Genomic DNA, 17,079 nt, shown 5'->3' on the forward strand with positions numbered 1-17,079 from the left:
CTAAAATTAATTTTAAACCCACATTGCACTGCGCATATTCCATTTGGCTCAAATACATTTGAGGAGAGATTAGCTGCCCATCATCTTTCGCAGGGGATCAGCATATGCATTATATCAACATCCCAGACTTTAGCAGTGGTTGCCAACATGTCGGGTACTTCAGCACAGAGGAGCTAATTGTATCATGATGAGTGATAAAGTGAGCCAGAAAGTTGCAGTGCTGTAAAGTGCCAGTGTAGACAAGCCCCAAGAGTCTCCCACAGGGCAGAGACCGAACATTTTCTTTGGCAAAAAGCTCAGAAACCACAAAAAGGAAAATAGCCCTGAATAATGTCATGATTATTTCACTTGAGTTAACTGTGCAGTTCAGTGTAGTCAGCATTGCTGTAGCTGTGTTGGTCCCAGGATATGAGAGAGACAAGGTGGATGAAGTAATGTCTTTTATTGGAGCAACTTCTGTTGGTGAGAGACACAAGCTTTTGAGCTTACACAGTGCTTTTCTTCAGGTTCTGGCCACCGGGTGTCTCTTTCACCAACAGAGATTGGTTCATGTGACAGGGTCGGGCCAGATGGCTACAGGAGAGTGATAGAAGGCAGATATATTAGCCTCAGGTTAAGTAGGTCCCTTTTCCCTGGATAAGGTAACAGGGAAGGTTCCAGAACAATCAGGAACCTTCTGGAAACAATTAAGACAGACAGGCTTATTAGAACACCTGCAGCCAATCAAGAAGCTGCTAGAATCAATTAAGGCAGGCTAATCAGGGTACTTTGGTTTAAAAAGGAGCTCACTTCAGTTTGTGGTGGGCGTGTGAGGAGCTGGGAGCAAGAGGCACTAGGAGCTGAGAGTGAGAAGACGTACTGTTGGAGGACTGAGGTGTACAAGCATTATCAGACATCAGGAGGAAGGTCCTGTGGTGAGGATAAAGAAGGTGTTGGGAGGAGTAGCCCAGGGAGTTGTAGCTGTCGCACAACTGTTCCAGGAGGCACTCTAGACAGCTGAAATCCACAGGGCCCTGGGCTGGAACCCGGAGTAGAGGGCGGGCCCGGGTTCCCCCCAAATCCTCCCAACTCCTGGTCAGACACAGGAGAAGTTGACCTGGACTGTGGGTTCACAAAAACCATGAAACTGAGGGCTGCCGTTAATTTCTGAGGCAAGCAAATCCACCAATAAGCGCAAGACCCACCAAGGTAGAGGAGGAACTTTGTCACATCCAGTAAAAGATATTATCTGCAAATAAAATTGACATTGATGTACTAGGAAATTCTATAAGGTGTCAACAGGGGCATCATTTCAGATTTTGAAATCAAGGTGGACGTCACACATTTCCAACAGTTGACAAGAAGATGTGAGTATCAGCTGACCCAGAAGTCACCTGCTACAAGACAGGCCCAACAAAGAAAGTAACAGAACGCCACTAGCCGTCACCTGCAGCCCCCAGCTAAAACCTCTCCAACGCACCATCAAGGATCTACAACCTATCCTGAAGGATGACCCATCACTCTCACAGATCTTGGGAGACAGGCCAGTCCTTGCTTACAGACAGCCCCCCAACCTGAAGCAAATACTCATCAGCAACTACAAACCACACAACAAAAACAATAACCCAATAACCAATCCCTGCAACAAACCCCATTGCTGACTCTGTCCACGTATCTATTCAAGGGACACCATCATAGGACCTAACCACATCAGCCACACCATCAGGGGCTCGTTCACCTGCACATCTACCAGTGTGATATATGCCATCATGTGCCAGCAATGCCCCTCTGCCATGTACATTGACCAAACCAGACAGTCTCTCCACAAAAGAATAAATGGACACAAATCAAACATCAAGAATTGTAACATTCAAAAACCAGTAGGAGAGCACTTCAGTCTCCCTGGACACTCAATAACAGACTTAAAAGTGGCAATTCTTCGACAAAAGAACTTCAAAAATATACTTCAATGAAAAACTGCAGAACTGGAATTAATTTGCAAACTGGACACTGTCAAATTAGGCCTGAATAAAGACTGGAAGTGGATGGGTCACTACAAAAAGTAATTTTCCGTCTCTTAATATTCAGCACTTCTTGTCAACTGTTGAGAATAGGCCACTTCCATCCTGATTGCATTGGCCTCGTTAGCACTGACCCCACACTTGGTAAGACAACTCCCATCTTTCATGTGCTGTAATATTTACACTGCTCACTGTATTTTTCAGTCCATGCATCTGATGAAGTGGGCTGTAGCCCACGAAAGCTTATGCCCAAATAAATTTGTTAGTCTCTAAGGTGCCACAAGGACTCCTTGTTGTTTTTGCTGATACAGACTAACATGGCTACCCCTCGGAAACCTATGCAGCTTCAGTAAAGGAATTTCACTCAGCATGTGAAATGTCCTTTGTACTTTTAAACAAGATAAAAGAACAGCAAGAAAGCTTATACAGCATTTAATTGCTTTAAAATGCTTTACAAGCATTAGTTAATTAATTTGCCAAATTACAGTAAGAGTCCAAGGGCTTATCTAAGTTGCCTGAAATGGAACAGATTTTGGTGGCTCACAGAGACTACAGGATCCACAATGCAATGCTGCTTTTGATCTCATATTGCCATATTCAACATTGTTGAACTCCACATGGGTTGCATTTCACCATGTCTGATTTAGTAGTAAAGGAGGATAAATAAATTATAGCTTCTTTTTACTATGCTCACCTCAAACTTAATGGGCCTCCTGTTAGTTCAATATGCCACGTAGCAGATACATTCAAAGAAAACAGACAGTGCTAGGCTGTGTGGTAGGTGCATGTCCTAGAGCCATAGGAAAGAGAGAAGAATCAAGATTATAGTGGGGGAGAAATAATCCAGGATGAAATTGCAAAGACTTCACTCAGCCCAAACTGATTTATGCTCCGTTTCTGCCTCAGGCAGGAGGAGAGAGCATATTCAGGGAAAGTTGCATTACACTGCAATGTTCGGGGCCTGAGTCTCTTCTGACTTGCCCCAGTGTAAATCAGTGGAGTAATACAGGTTTTAAAACAGGTGTAAGTGCGAGGTGTCTCAGGTCCTTAGATGTTAAGGCCACTTATATAAATGAAGGGGTTGGACATAATTCTCTGCACTGCACCTTGTGTCATCATTTACACTTGTGCTGGGTGGATGTAAAATGTTAACAAGTCAGAATTCTCCACTCACACCAGCAGCGGCCCCTCACAGGTGTTGACACCGAGGTAAATAATAACTCATAGTGCAGGGCCGTGGAGAATCAGGCCCAGTGAAGTCAAGCGTGTCACTTTGACACTTCACCAACACTCTGTTGGGCTCCCAAAGGAAACTGTTCAGTGGGATGTTTGTAGTGTTGTAGCTGTGTTGGTCCCAGGATATGAACGAGACAAGGTAGGGGAGGGAATATCTATCTTTCATTGGTCCAGTAAAAGATATAACCTCACCTACCTTGTCTCGCTCAGTGAGATGTAGCAGACTACAGGAAGCGTCATCACTCTTTTCTGTTGTGTCTTAAGTTTCCAAGATATCTCTTTTAATAAATAATACCAGGAGTTGTCAAGCAGGGCTCTAAAGCTCCTGTGTTAACGGTAGTATTCATACCCGATTCCCTCAGAGATTATCTTTCCAGTAATAACACAGTCTGAAGCTCAAATGTAAAGCTCCATGCTAATTATGTTTAAGACACCTTTGGCTCATTGAGCAGATTAGGCCTGTATATCAAATGGACTGGGGCCTGGATCCTCCTCAGCTGCTGTAAATAGACATAGCTCCACTGAAGTCAGCCGAGAGGAACCTGTTTACGCCAGTTGAGGATTTGTCCCCATGAATCTAAACATTTCTATTTGTAAAGAAATTGGACACTAACCCTATGTTTTAAATCAGTTTCCAGAACGTCCACAGCTTTGCCTCTGGTACTCCTTTGCCTTGGGGACTGCTGTGTGGAGCCATGGCGAGCTGTCATTCACTCATAGTTCTGGATGAGACGATACAGGGAGACCCACTGGACAAGAAAATGTTTGAGGGCACTTGCTGGGTAACGTGACAATTATTCTAACTGCATGTACACAGTATGCAAATCCTTGAGAGCATTCCCTTAATCATCAGGCAAGCAACTACATAGCCTGGTGGAAGAAATATGTAATAACTAATGAAATTCCAGTGCCATGTCTACACAGTGCTGTCATAATCCCATAGTGTAGATGCAGGCTACAGTGACAGAAAGGGTTTTTCAATTGCTGTAAGAAAGCCAGCTCCCCAAGTGGCAGTAGCTAGGTAACAGAAGTATTCTTCCACTGACCCACCTGGTTCCACACAAGGGGTGGAGTCGACATAGCTACAGTGCTCAGGTGTGTGGATTGTTCGCACCCACCAAGTCTCAGTTCTCAGTCCTTTTGATGAAAGACCTTTGTTTTCCCAAAATCTTTGGAACAAAAAAACAGATCAGAAGAAAAGAAAATCAAGGCACTTTTTAAAGTCACTGGGCCAAATCCTGTTCTCAGTTACACTGATGTGAATCTTGCGCAACAAAGCTGATTTAAGATGAGTTACTATAGTGTAACAGAGCAGAACCCGACCTCCCCCTGCTTGCAGTGAAGGCTTTGGCAGTGTGTTTCAACAGGACATTTAAAAATCTCCCCCACATGGTGGATGCAAGAAAGGAACGTGGATGAGCTGTGCTGACTGTGAAAATAAGTTTGAGTGTAAACCTATTCATTGTGTTGGATTAAATCTGCAGAGAGATGTGAGTTTCCCACACTGAGAACGAGGTCTGAGTGGAACAGAGCATGGTTGTGGCTGAGATTCAGGCTGAAAGTGGGGAACCTGAGGCAGCTAAGGAGCATTGCCAAATCTATGGTATCCACCCAAAGGCTGGAAGTGCCCAAGTATACAGTAGCTGCTTAGGAGATAGCAGAGGTAACCACAGCCAGGAAGAAGGGGAGGGACTTCTTCCCCCACTCTGACTGCCTGATGATCCCTGAATTGTGAATGACCCTGAGCAGGGTGGCTCAGCTCAGCGTGTGGGGAACACATGGGAAACTCAGTGGGGTGGGGATGTCAGTATACTACCTCCTCCCCCAGAGAGCCTGGAGTGATGCCACAGCGGTCCCCAAGCCCTGACTACCAGGAGGTGGGGCAGAGAAAGGAATTGGCAGTGGGGAAGATGCTTCCTCGGCAGAGGGTTTGGATCCCTCAGCTAGTAAAATCACTGCACGGTTAAGAGCAGCTTTGCAGAAAGCCAGCCTTACCTTGCTCCCCCCACATCCCCAAAGAGTTACTTCCTATAATACCCAATGGGTGGGGACCCCCAAGATCCTGCTGAGTGGCTGACACTTTGAGAAGCAGAGGGTCACCAGCCTCACTCTCCAGGGGCTGGATGGGAGGCAGGAGTGGAAAGCCCAAGTCTCAGGTTCACTTCCAAAGGTTTTGGGGAGGCAGGGCTCAGGCATGGACGGCCGGTGACCCGGCCATTATGGGAGGCTAGCCCCTGGCCCCTCCCCTTCTGCCCAAGTCCTGTCCCCCCTCCCTCTCCCTTTTTGTTCCCCCCCAGAAGCCCAGAGCACCCCCACCATGGCTGGGTGGCACGGCTGCAGTGCCCCCGGCACCTGAAGCCCCGGAGCACCACATGGGCCAGGGCAGAGTGTTGGGAACTGCAGAGGAGGTCTTGGGGCAGAGTGTGGGTGGAACCACCCCAGGCTGTTTAGGGAGGCACAGCCTCCCCCAGCCTATGATACCTGCCACCCATGGCTAAGGGGGCATGTGAGAGCGCTCCCACTGCATATCCCTCCAGTAGGTACTAAGAAAAAAATATGGGATGGTTATCAAACAGCTCTGTACTGTTTAATGAATAGAGTATGCCAGCTTGTTAGGAAAATGTGTTATATGAATAGACATTTGAAATAAGAAATAACTTGCAGATGTGTCTTCCAGGTCACAAGCCTATGGCCTTCCCTAGGATACTGGTCTAGTATCCTTGCTGTGTCCACTTTTAAAATAAGGAGAGATGGAGACCTGGGAAACATCTGATTTGTTTTTATGAAAGACTGTGACACAGTTTCCCATGTCATCTTGTTACCTGCCGGGTGTGAAAGTGTTAATTTCTTTTTTGGAACAGAACAAGCAATGCAATGTCTATGCATTAGTCTAGTCTATTCATGCTTCTGATATCAGGAACTAAAAATCATTAGGGGGTAATTAATGCAAATCCTTAGACAGGTAAACAAGGCTATAGGAGTACCACCCCCCTGGGGAAATTGCATACAGTGGTTTTGACTAGCAGACAAAGAACTGAGAATTGTATAAAGTGGGCAGCCTGCTATGGGAGAAGAGTCATTCTCACTCGCTCCAAGAACTGATAAGAGGGACAGACTACAGAAAGGGTTCGAGGGACATTCAAACCTACTGGGGTCTCCATGTGGAAGATGGGCGACTCCTGCTCAGACGGGCATTCACATCACCTGGGTATAGTTTTCAAGTTATGTTTTCTCTCTAATGCTTTGGTTCTAAATAGATACTCCACTGTATGATGGCTGGCTGGTCATTGGTTAGCCCTGCCATAGTGGCCAGGAGAGAGAAGGTTGGCAGATGCTGAACAAAACTCAGACTTGTTCAGGTGACCAGTGAGTTGTAGGAGAAAATTGCAGCCTAAATCCCTGGTCTGGAGGGAGGGGGAGGCAGGTTTCTGCCCAGAGAGGGGTGGTGGGTACAGGCCTGAAACCCAATTAGGGTGCCCTCAAATAGGCCATGAAAGGGTCAGATGTACTTACCTCAGAAAGATGACAACCCTCAATCCCACAGAGCCCCATGACTCTTCCTTCATGGTCCTTTCTGCCCCCTCTTCCCCCAAGCAATAGCAGCGTGGCTGACCTGTGGCTGTGCAGTATATGATGGAGACACTGAGCATAATGGAGAGGAGAATTTTGACCTAACATGGGTGAGGACACATTAAAGGCCCTTTTCTAAACACTGCCTTCCAGATGCACCTGTGCTTTTTATAGAAGCGTGTTACTTTGTTGTTTAGCGCTCAGGAGAAGTGGGCATTACACTCTGGGACTTACCAACAGAACAGGTGTTCACAGCATGAGCCAATGAAAAATGTGATCTCTCATAACCATAGACACCCCAGATTGTGGTTGGCAGGCACCTCCCAGTGTGTCTAGCCAAATGCTCTGACCAAAGCAGGAAGGGTCCAGTATTACTCTTTCCAGAGACTTACCTAACCTGTTTTAAACAAGGGATTATGACATAACCAATTGGTTCATTGTCTAAATGAGTCTACCTTCAACATCTTGTAAAACCCATGAATGTTAAATTTACCTGTATTCCATCACCCTTTGTGTTTACACTGGTGACAGACATATGAAAGCATGGATGTCATGTATGAGCACCCATGGGATCAGCCCAGGAGAGCTGAGATATTTTTGCAGTTTTGTGAGTGTGACATTTTAAGTGAAAGGTATGTTTTCTGGTTGGTTGGCTTTTGTTTTTTTGCATTCTCACAGCAAAAAAAACCAAACAAACCTCGCTTGTGAAATATTGCAAAGCCACATTTTAGAAGTGCAAAGAAACCAATATGAAATGGTGAAAACTTGAGCACAAAGTTTAATCCCTCAAAGACTGGAACTTTTGCACATCCCTAAGTATACCTGTGGCCATAGGTGTAGGTTGAATATTTGAATGCTTCCTGGTCAATGTCCTAATTTTATTATTGGTGTAATTTCCTCCCCCACAAAGGAAATGGAAGATTCCAGTACAGCTCATAGTAAGGTTGGAGTACCAGATACAAGTGTAATCGTTAAACCAGGACCGAATGCTAGAAATGTGAGTTCTCTGTTTTTAACAGAAAGATTATGGTGTGTAAGTAACTTCTAGCAGAAGTAACATTCATTTACCTCTCCGATGTTGAGAATTGGCTGGTAGCTTTAAATTGCCTCAACCGTTCTTTTATGCTATTTTTGCATCTTATGAAAGGTGTCCCTGTAACGGGGTCAGCACCTGCCTCTCACAAGTGCCCCCTTCTCTGACCGACAGTGCCTGCAATCTTTCAGTTCTTTTCAGCAGGGCAGCACCCACCTCTCGCGAACGCCCCCCTCCAACCGATGGATGTCTCGGCAGGTCTTCAGTGAGTCAGTCCTCTGGCTGAGTTGCGTACACTGTCCCCCACTTCCAGAATACACCATCCAACCGGGCCTATCTCAAAGTCCTCAGTAATGCCCTGTAGCCCTCCCTGAGCACCAACATCTCTGTAGCCCGCCCTGGTCCTCAGTCTGACCAACAGGGCCTGTCTCAATACCTGAGTTGGCCAGCTTACATGTGAAGTTCCTGCTCTGGAGTGGAGCAGCATTCCCAGGGCTTCCTCCCTGCAGACTCTTTGCCTGGCCTTTAGTCCTCTGACCCCAGCTCTCCAGCTGGGTCAGTCTAGTCAGCCCCCTTCCGGGAGGTAACAGTTCCATACATAGTCCCTTCCCCCTGGCCTGTCTTAAGTGAGTCCTGGCAGCTAGCCAAAAGCTATTCCCTCACTTCCCCATCCCTGCCAGCAACTACGTGCCTTAACCCTTGCAACCAGACAGGGGCATCTCCTGCTTCCCCAGTCCCTGCAAGCAGAGTGCACTCACGCTCCCCGCAGCTCCTTCTATATGCGCCTGCTGGACCCTCACTGGCTGCTCCCTGAGTGGCTGAGGCAAAAACTATTTGCTATACTGGTAGCAGCAGAGTTTTCCTGCATGTTTCTTTCACACACTTGGGAAGAGTCTTAGAGATGAAAAATAGACATTCTAAGAAGTAAGGACAGACGCCTCGGAGAGGAGGACTCTAACATTACGACAAAGCAAACGTGCTTTTCTAGGCTATTCAAAGTGAAACCTGTGCAGGGAACAGCTGACACAACTGGATATTAACAAATCACCTGAACGGGATCAGATACCCTGGTTACCAGACTGAACTAATCTATAGGAAAAGACGTGCATTGTAACACACTGAGAAAAAAATAAACAGAACACTACAGGTATTACTTTACTCCAAGCGTTTCTCCCTTAGCTCTCAAAGGGTTTCACACAAATAAATGCAAAATGGCTAATGAAAGGCAGACTAGAACAAAGCACAAAACAGGATGGAAAGCATAGGCTGACTATCAGGGAGGAAAAAACCCACGGAGGTCTATAAGCTGTGGAATAGTTTGCCACAGGAAGCAGTGGTAGAAAGCCCCATCCTCAGAGACTATTTAAAAGCTAGCCGGGACTGAGCACTGAAGAATGTGCTATAGGGAACAGCCCTGAATTTTCTAGAGGAAAGTGTATGGAAATAGATTAGATGTTGTGCAATTTGTGTCTGGTCCCTGTGATCCCATGTGCTAAAGGTAGCAAGTGAAAAGCCCTCAGACTAATTAACTCAACTCCAGAGAGAACTCACAATAGGAAACAAATACCAGTCTAGCCAAAGGATAGATTTTCTGTTTGCAAAATGAATTGAGCATCTAATTAACATCTTACCTTCCTGACCTTTCCTCAGACTCCCGTGGATGGGATAGCAATCCTACATCAGTTCCCATTTTCCTCCGGGCTGCAGAGGATGTCTGTCATTACCCAGCAGATTGGGAAGGACCCATATGATCTGTATATGAAAGGAGCACCAGAAATGGTGACCAGCTTTTGCAGACCAGAAACTGGTATGGAAACATATATATGTGTGTATATATTTATTTATTTATTTATTTATTTTTCCTCAGTCCAAAAGGGAATTGCCCTTGAGAGTTACTGTGCACCTGTAAATCTCATTGACACAGTTACCATGGCCTTCTTGCATGGTCCAGTAGCTGATTTGATGTACAGTCAGATGCTATGATGATTTACTCTATCTGAAAAAAGAAAAGGAGGACTTGTGGCACCTTAGAGACTAACCAATTTATTTGAGCATAAGCTTTCGTGAGCTACAGCTCACTTCATCGGATGCATCCTAAAGTCTCTAAGACCATCCTAAAGTTACATTTGCCTTTAAAATCTCTGTATGGAATTATCAGATCCAACTGTAGATTGCAGGCTTGAGCCTTAGCTACTTCCAACTCACACTGTGCACAACTGAGGGAGGGACAAGAGGCAAAAGTAGCTTTAATTCACCTTTGTGCCTCTCTTGGTCCTGGGCCTTCCCCCCACCAGTGTAAATTATAGCAGTAACAGAAGCTTCTCACGTCTCTGTCCTGGCCTGGACCCAGCCCAGCCCATTCACAAAGCCAGCTGCTTGCCATCAAAGAAAGCTCCCACTGAGGCATAGAAATATTAGGTGATTCACCCAAAAAGTTACACAGCATTTAAGTGGAAGAACTCAGACTAGAAAGGTGCAGAGCAGGGTCAAACCTGAGGTTGAGACTGGTGGAGAAGTTCATAGCCAAGTTCCAGGCTGGGGTCAATACCAAGGACCAGAGTCCAAGTCAGGGTCCAGATAAGGAGACGAGATCCACATCAAGGTGAGGTCAAAGCCAGGCATTCAAGGGCAGACGTGGTCATGGTGGCATAGAAGATCCACACTGTTGCCTGAACACTTCCCAGAATGTCCTGTGGGTTTATATAGGGTTGGGTGCCAATCAGGAGCCATGAGGCTGCTGCTTGTCAGACTCTTTGAGGTGGGACTTCTTGTGGGCTGTGGCCAGAGCAGTTGTGAATAGTGGAGCGCAAGCTAATTACAGCTGCCACTGGAAGTGTTGCATGCCTGGCAGCTCTGCATGCCCAGATTCAAGACCTGCTAGGCCTTACGTTACACCCTTTCTATGGGCACCCTCTGCTGGCCTGGGTTTGCCAGGATGGGCTATGTGATGCTGTGGACTCCCCACACTGGCCCTGACATGACTGAATTAGGCAGACGGGCCCAGGAAACAAGGGAGATATTTTATGAAGAGGCTGCTAATTGGAACCAAGATCATAGGTGGGTTTTACTGTGGCATACCAGAATACAATCCTTACCCGGGGGGAGTGGTTGGGCTGTGACACTCCTGAAACCTTAGGTGCCTTACAGTGCCTTGCTGAAGTAGCTCTCCCCTGGGCTGCTCACAAACAATATGCATGCTACACCCTGAGTGACTACATTCAGGCTCTCACCAGCCTGGGTTATACTGCAGGGTGATCCCAACATGCCCCCAGTCCCAGATTTTCCCTAAAAATGTATGTTCTGTACTGTCCAGTCCTCTCCTGGACAATAAAATTATATTAAGTCCATTATTTCTTTAAAAAATAATATGCACACAACTTGTCTCCCCAGAAATTAAGCCATAGAAGAAAAGAACCAAAGACTGGATGTTCTTTAAGTCACTAAAACCATAAGACTTGTCCACATGTTCTTTTCTCCTCTAAACAGTCCCAGCTGATTTTATAAAGGAGCTTAAGGTTTACACGACCCAAGGTTTCAGAGTGATTGCACTGGCACATAAAGCACTAAACATGGGAAAGGACGTGGAACTGGACAACTTAGAGAGGTAAGCTTTGCTAATGTCCTGTTATCACTACTGCATACCTCTCCACTCCAACTCTGCACGACCTGCCAGTGGAGAGGGATCCAGGAATAGCTAAGCCATTCAGCATGATCCCTACACTGCTAATTGCCAAGTAAGCTAATGGGTTAAACTCAGCCCCCATGACCTTCATCTTTGCATTAGCTCTGTGTTGGCATGCTGCCAGCCCAGCATGACGAGCAGCTGGGGATGGGAGCAGAAAGGAGGCATGTCTCCTCCCCATGTACGCTGTCTTCCAGGGGGTACAGCAGATTTCTGATCCTGAAGATATCTCGCGTCTGTGTGTGTGCCCTGGCTACGCTTCCTGCTTAGTCCACACAACCATGTTGTAGAGGCATGGCAGTCTGTGGAAAGCTGTAGAAATGTAAATGAATCAGCTTTGCTTCGAATTCAGTATGAGTTACGTTTCACTGGAAAGAAAGGTGCATTGCCATTCCCGTGTGGATTCTATATAAAACAAATGCTGCACTGAGATTCTCCTCCCGACCCAAACACTATCAAAACAATCTCACTGGGTGTTTTTATCTTCATTCTCAGGGAGGAGGTGGAGTCTGACCTCACATTCCTTGGCCTTCTGATAATGGAAAATCGGCTGAAAGCAGAGACCAAGCCTGTCCTGGAAGAACTCAGCGCTGCCCGCATCAGGAGCGTTATGGTCACAGGTATCATCTCTGGGCCTGATCCTTGTAGCCCTCCAGGTGCAGAACTCCCACATTGGACAGTAGGAGTTCCATGAGCCAATGGCTCGCAGGATCTGGTCCATGGACTTGCTGCCCCTGTTACATTAGCTCTAGATTAGAGCAACGCCACTGAATTAAACAGTTACAGCAGCATACCCCTAGTGTAACAGCGGAGAATCAGCCCTCTGGTCTCTAGAAAAAACTGGGGAGAGAAAAGTGGGGGTGGGCAGAGTGTGTAGCACAGTAAAGTTACAGTAGACGGAAGAGCAGATTTGTTGCCACAGTCTGCCTCACTTGTTTGTTTTCTAGGTGACAACCTTCAGACAGCTGTTACTGTGGCCAAAAATTCTGAAATGATTTCCAAGACCAGCAAAGTGATTCTCATTGAAGCAAGTGAACCAGAAGGACCCACCCCAGCATCCATTACCTGGCAACTTATGGAAAATAGCAAACAAAATGCATCTGGAATCACTGTAAGCACAACTGGGGGTGTTGGTCACTTTTCAAATGCTGATGGGATTTAATGAAGCCTTGAGGCTTTTAACATGTGAAAAGTGGTTTTCTTACTGCTTTGCCCAATAGGCTTGAAGTTGCTGTGACATGAAGGGATTGAGGAAACATGAAGGATTATTTTTTAAATCTTCCATCAGCTGGGGGAGTGATATTTGATATAGCCATCAGCTCAGAACAACTCATAAAATATAATAGTAAATAATAACAGTTCTCTGCAGATATATAGCATGTCTCATTCACCCAGTAGGGCTCTATGGTTAAATACAACTAGAAACATATGTTGTGTCTGGAAAAAACTTCAGTGTAATTTCTATAGCATAACTGACAATCACGTTGGTTAACATGTAGTAATTCACAAGTGTTAGATCACAACTAAGTAGTCACATGGAGACAGAGCCACAAAGTTTTACAAAGGGGTGGTAGGTGAGGTAAATATTTTCTCCATTTTACTGATGGAAAACTGAGGCACAAGGTGGTTAAATGTCTTTTCCAAGGTCTATTACAAGACAGTGGAACCCAGGTTTCTAGATTCCATTTCTCTAGCCACTAAGACCGCAATACAGTCGTGGTTTGAGCAGTTACATTTGTCCCCTTCATTAATCATACGTTAAGACATTATGATCCCAGTCTAGGAGTAACTCTTGTCTGATTTCTAGGACACATGTGTTAATATTGAGGAAAGGACCATTCCTGAAAGGGAAAGTAACAATTACCATTTTGCCTTGAATGGAAAATCCTATCAGGTTATAGTGAAGCATTTCAAGAGTTTGCTGCCAAAAGTAAGTTTGCGAGGAAACAAAGAGCTGTTTCTTACAAAAACTTTGAATTTCAAAGGTGCTATACTGATAAACAGGTGTGAGAGTCACTCAGCTCATTCTCAACAAAGAGACCATGACCATGCAATGGCCCCCATGTTCCCCAAATTTATCCTGAATGTTCTGCTCTTAGCTGGTCTCAGTGTTCATTCTGCTGAGGATTCAAATAAGAGTGAAAATTGTGGAGTGAGCTGTATAATGGAATTACCACTTTCCTTTAGAATTTAATTAAGAACATCAACTCATTTCTTGTCGGCCACCAACACAGCCATTGACTAGTGGCCACTATCAACCTGGGCTGCATTTGAACTGTGAAAATTTGAACTCAAAAGCAAAAATCTTCACCTCCTGCTGCCCATCCCATGATACATGCAGTGACCACAGAAGTGCTCTTTTAAAATCTCTGAGCCAGATTCTCAGCTGTTGGAATTCATTGTAGTGCCATTGACTTTGATGAAGCGACACTCCAATTTACACCAGCTGAGAATTTGTCACTGTCTGTTGTGCAGTTCGAAAATCCTATTATAACATCATGGTTTCACATGAGCAGTATATAAAAATGGCCCATTTAGGGCATTTTGAATGTTCATCTGTCTCACAAGGAGATAAGAGGAAGCACAGAATTCATTTAATTGTAACAGTCTAATTAGGGAAACACACAGGCATGAATCAGCATTTCTAGAGCTGTGGTAGTAACTAATAAAACTGGTCACTAGTGCTATTGGTGAATGATAAAAGGATCACATAGACTGGCGATCCTACTTGATCCTGAAGAGTTGAGCTAAATTTAAAGGGATACTGTTCATGGAGCAGGAAAATGATCACACAGAGATGGGATCACATTGCAAACTCCTACAGGCTGATCCAAAGTCTATTAAAGTCATGGGAAAGATTCCCATTGACCTCAGTGGACTTGGTGTCATGCCCTTATTTTGGAACTGGATTTTTAACACTTCGAAGTTTGTGGGTCTTGTGACCCTGGGTTTTGGTACAGCTTTTTATGAGAAGAATCAGGTTCAGATTCCAAAAACTCCAACATGTGGGGGGAGGTTCAGAGTGGGGGGTTTGGTCCAATGCCGTCTGTAGATCAAAGAAGAAAAGTGAACGGTTTTATAAAAAGCAATAAGATGCTATTGCAGCTGATTCAATAATGAAGCAGGGCTGAATTCTCCCTTATGCTGCTAAATATCATACAAGGGACACTGGATTCCTAACAGCGCTAAAAATATTTGGGGTTTTTTTTTCAATCTAGTACCTCAACGTTCTTCTCTCTACAGATACTAGTGAATGGGACTGTTTTTGCTAGAATGTCTCCTGGGCAGAAATCCAGCCTCGTTGAAGAATTTCAAAAACTGAAGTAGGCTCAGTAGAACGTTTTGTAACCATAATTACAACAGATAGTGCCACACAGAGAAGTAAAGCACAGCGTATCTTTACGTTTGATTACGAACTCAGCTTTCTCCCCCTCCCTTTCTCCAGGCTTAAAACCTCTATGTACCCTCTGAGCTCACAGTGTATGGTCCCCTTCCACCCAAATTCACACCTAATCTATCTATACACAACTGTAGTGACTTTAGCCTTAGACCAATATTAGCCACTACACTCTACAGTATAATATATAAAAGGCACCACTACGCACGAGTGGCAGGATGAAATAAAAGTCCATGGGTCAGATTCTAATTTCAGTTACCACAGCGTAGCTCCAACTGAGCTGAGTGGAGTTACCCCAGGCTGCGAAAAGCAGGTCAGAATCTGGCACATGATACTGGACTGAAACTGGCTCATTCAGGCATTAATGTTGAAATTAATGTTTCCCATGGCCAGATGTCACACTGTTTGTAAACACTGTCTGCAATGCAGAAGCAAGAGAAATACTTTTTGTAACTTTTTTAAGGTAAAATGATTGCTTCTGATGCAATGACCACTCTGGAGGTTGAAAACCCTGCTTATACACTGTTGAGGTAGTGCAGAGCAGGGACAAAGACAGCGTAGGTTTCCCCATGCTGAACACTGCAGCCTCCTTTGTTACTCAGTAATGGGTCACACGACTGAACTCTCAAAACCACTTTCTAGCATGTTGTATAGATATTAGTGCAGAGGTTCCCAAACCTGTCTGTGAAGAATTGGCTGGTCACATGGTGATGGGTCTGCCTCTTTCCAGCCACACTCAATGATAAAACTATGGTATAGTGTAACTGGACTTTCAGAAAGCCTTTGACAAAGTCCCTCAGCAAAGGCTCTTAAGCAAACTAAGCAGTCATGGGATAAGAGGGAAGGTCCTCTCATGGAGCAGTAACCAGCTAAAACATAGGAACCAAAGGGTCGGAACAAATGGTCAGTTTGGAGATAGGCAAATACGGGGCCCCCCAAGGAGCTGTACTGAGATCTGTGCTGTTTGACATATGCATAAACGATCTGGGAAAGTTAAAATGTAGGCAAGTTAAAAACAAAACACAAAATTGGAGTAAGTACCATATGAAAACAGCCACCTCTAACCCGACCAACACACTCTCCTGCAGTAGGGCAGTAGGTGAAGTGTAGTCAGTCACCTCTTCGTTCTGATGTGACATATTTGAAGATCCTAAATGAGTGTATGAGAGAGTATGTTAAATGATAAAACAAAGTTCACCTATTAATTTTTTTCTTTGTCCCTCTCAGTTACTATGTGGGTATGTGCGGAGATGGAGCCAATGATTGCGGGGTACGTAGAAACAAAAATCCCTCATTCTCCTGAAACGGTGTCCTTCCTTTTGTCTTTCTGCCAAGTGCCATGAAAAGAGTAGCTTAATCTACTGCCATGAAACATTCTAACAGCACTGTCCAAATGAGGTTGTCAGAACATACAATATATCCTTCAATGTGTCCCTTTTAGAAACATTCTTTTATGGAATTCTTCATGTAAATGTAAATCCAACTAGAGTTATTCAGTATGATGAAAAACATTGGATAGGAATGCTCCTTTCTTATATTTTTACAGTGTAATCTTCTGGGATGCATGGTGGAATAGCCTAGTCATTAACTATAAATAGGGCCCTATCAAATTCATGGTCCATTTTGGTCAATTTCACGATCACAGAATTTTAAAAATTGTAAATTTCATGGTTTCAGATAAATATGAAATGTCACAGTATTGTAACGGTGGGAATCCCGACCCAAAACGGGGTCCTGGGGGGGATCGCAAGGCTCTTGTAGGGGGATCACAGTGTTGCCACCCTTACTTCTGTGCTGCTGCCTTCAGAGCTTGGCAGCCGGAGGGCGGCTGCTGGCCAGGCACCCAGCCCTGAAGGCAGCACCCCGCCAGCAGCCATGCAGAGGTAAGGGTGGCAACACCGTACCGTGCCACCCGCATTTCTGCGCTGCTGCTGGCAGCCGCACTGCCTTCAGAGCTGGACTTCCGGCGGATAGCCTCAGGGCTTCCTGCAGCTGAGGGAGGTTCCTGGAGTGGCATCCGGAGCGGCCCCTGCGGAGGAAAGGGAAGTCCTGGCCCTCTGCAGCCCGTCCGAGACTAGCAGCTGTAGCCCAGCATGCAGTAGGAGCCCCTGGCTGGGGTGCCCCCAGCCCTGACCCTCCCCAGCTCCAGGCCCAGCGCTTG

At 45.4% G+C, this 17,079-nt stretch overlaps 1 protein-coding gene across 1 annotated transcript in view; it reads left to right on the top strand.

Moving 5' to 3' along the window:
* ATP13A5 (ATPase 13A5) overlaps positions 1-17,079 on the top strand; it is a 49,859-nt gene that overhangs the window by 19,922 nt on the left and 12,858 nt on the right. Inside the window, exons 14-22 of the mRNA XM_084638787.1 lie at positions 3,868-4,018; positions 7,717-7,803; positions 9,490-9,646; positions 11,326-11,443; positions 12,017-12,141; positions 12,469-12,632; positions 13,329-13,451; positions 14,765-14,844; positions 16,146-16,188. Of these exons, the coding sequence (XP_084494913.1) occupies positions 3,868-4,018; positions 7,717-7,803; positions 9,490-9,646; positions 11,326-11,443; positions 12,017-12,141; positions 12,469-12,632; positions 13,329-13,451; positions 14,765-14,844; positions 16,146-16,188 (1,048 nt within the window). The remainder of the gene's footprint in view (positions 1-3,867; positions 4,019-7,716; positions 7,804-9,489; positions 9,647-11,325; positions 11,444-12,016; positions 12,142-12,468; positions 12,633-13,328; positions 13,452-14,764; positions 14,845-16,145; positions 16,189-17,079) is intronic.

Source organism: Lepidochelys olivacea, assembly GCF_965140295.1.
Source record: "Lepidochelys olivacea isolate rLepOli2 genome assembly, chromosome: 9".
In the NCBI taxonomy this organism is placed as follows: domain Eukaryota; kingdom Metazoa; phylum Chordata; order Testudines; family Cheloniidae; genus Lepidochelys; species Lepidochelys olivacea.